This window comes from Colobus angolensis, unplaced genomic scaffold, assembly GCF_000951035.1.
Source record: "Colobus angolensis palliatus isolate OR3802 unplaced genomic scaffold, Cang.pa_1.0 Scaffold118, whole genome shotgun sequence".
Lineage (NCBI taxonomy): Eukaryota > Metazoa > Chordata > Mammalia > Primates > Cercopithecidae > Colobus > Colobus angolensis.
The window spans coordinates 6,719,207-6,721,207 of NW_012112919.1; the positions used below are offsets into that span (position 1 = coordinate 6,719,207).

The 2,001-nt window shown below is 55.7% G+C and overlaps 1 protein-coding gene across 1 annotated transcript in view; it reads right to left on the reverse strand.

The window, feature by feature from the left end:
- The window catches only part of CAPG (capping protein (actin filament), gelsolin-like), a 35,981-nt gene that overhangs the window by 3,518 nt on the left and 30,462 nt on the right, over positions 1-2,001 (reverse strand). Inside the window, 3 exon segments of the mRNA XM_011925700.1 lie at positions 415-507; positions 852-907; positions 910-970. Coding sequence (XP_011781090.1) covers positions 415-507; positions 852-907; positions 910-970 — 210 coding nt within the window.

Consider the following 2,001-nt stretch of genomic DNA (forward strand, 5'->3'; position numbering starts at 1 on the left):
TCCCAGGAGCAGACAGGAGAGTGAAGACCTGAAAAGCAAATTCCAGGCAGCCCCACTCCCTCCCATCACCCCAATCCCTGCAGCACAGGGGCCCCGAACCCATTTGGAAATTAGGTGCATTCCAAATTACAAAGAAATGCACAGAATTCAAGAAAGAAAAGCTCAGCATTGGCTTCGAGCCTTCACCAAGCACGGGCTGGAAGTGAGGTGCACTCATCTCCTCAGCAGGGCCTGCCTTCCGCCCACTCCCCATCCTCCTCTCACTCCCAGTCCTGTATAACTCCCCACCTCCCACCCCGGTTCCAGCCCCACCTTCCCCCTGCCTTCTCCCTCCACCCTGCTTGCACACAGCTGTGCTGTGCAGGCTCCCACCCTCCCTGCTGCTGGGTCCCAGGGCAGGCTTGTGGGGCCCACCTTATACAGAGCTGCGGCCTGGGCATTTGCCTTGTCAGCTGTGAGGTCTTCCTCGGGGTTGCCCTCCTTCAGAGCAGGCTTGGGGCCCAGGACCTGCAGGGGCCGGAGCAGGCCAGGTTTATAGGGACCCCTGCCCTGGAACTTCCCAGCCCATCATGCCTAGGGCCATAGCTTCTGGTGGGGCAAACTGCACCCTGCACTAGGGCACCCAGCAGAGGTGAGGTGAGTGTCCAGCCCACCCCACCAGCGAGGCTGCTCAGCCTCCAGGACGAGCATCTACTCAGAGGGGCACCCTGTGAGCTGGCCACAGCCCAAGGCAGTACCCCAGATGCCCCCTGCCACCCTCCACCGGCCACCCTCAGCCCTCAGCTCATCACCACCTCTCTTGGCCACTTTCAAGCAGAGGCTCCCGGCTGCCCACTCCAATGTCCCCCAACCTGGATCATCTCAGCAGGCTCCTCCCCATCAGTGACAATCTCCACCTGGGCTTTGTCAGGTCCCTCGCCTTGTTGTGTTCCAGGATGTTGGACTTTCCACCACACCAGGCGGAGATGTTCTGCAGGGAAGCAGGAAAGCCCGGGTCAGAGCCAGGTGCCTGTATCCTGCTCCCTCGCTCAGAGAAGGGCCCACAGCTCTCCCTCTCTCCTCTCTGAACTGTCCCTGAGGCACGACAATCAGGAAGGCAGAGCAAAGCACAGAGGGCTCTCTGAGAATGGCCACGACCACCCTCTGCAACTGTTTCTCTGCCCACCTGCCATCTGTCTTCCTTTCTTTTTTTTCAAGACTGTCATCCAGGCTGGAGTGCAAAGACACGGTCATGGCTCACTGCAGCCTCGACATCACAGGCTCAAGCAATCCTTGCACCTTAGCTTCTAAGCAGCTGGGACTATAGGCACGTGCCACCATGCCTGGCTAATTTCTTAATTTTTTGTAGAAATGGGGTCCCACTATATTGCCCAGGCTGGTTACAAACTGCTGGGCTCAAGCCTCTTACTTTTCCTTTTCTTTTTTATTTTTTGAAATGGAGTTTCACTCTTGTTGCCCAGGCTGGAGTGCTCACCGCAACCTCCGCCTCCTGGGTTCAAGAGATTATCCTGTCTCAGCCTGCCAAATAGCTGGGATTACAAGCATGTGCCACCATGCCCGGCTAATTTTGTACTTTTAGTAGAGATGCGGTTTCTCCATGTTGGTCAGGCTGGTCTCGAACTCCTGACCTCAGGTGATCTGCCTACCTCAGCCTCCCAAAGTGCTGGGATTACAGGTGTGAGCCACTGTGCCCGGCGCCTCTTTATTTTTCTTCCCATCACACATCTCCTATGTTTAAACATTTCTTACCACCTATCTCCACCTACTAGAAAGTGAGCTTCATTAGGACATGAAGGTTTTGTTTGGCTTTGCTCACTGCTGTGGGTCCACTGCTAAAACAGAGCCTGGCATGGATTTAGGTGCAAAATAAACATTGACCAACTTGAGTGAAGGACTAGATGGGTGAATGGGTGAATGGCTGAATGTCTCCTTGAGCACAGCATCTCACACTCCTACCCGCCACCCTGCCTGGCAGAGCCTGTCACGTCTCCTCTTCTGGTA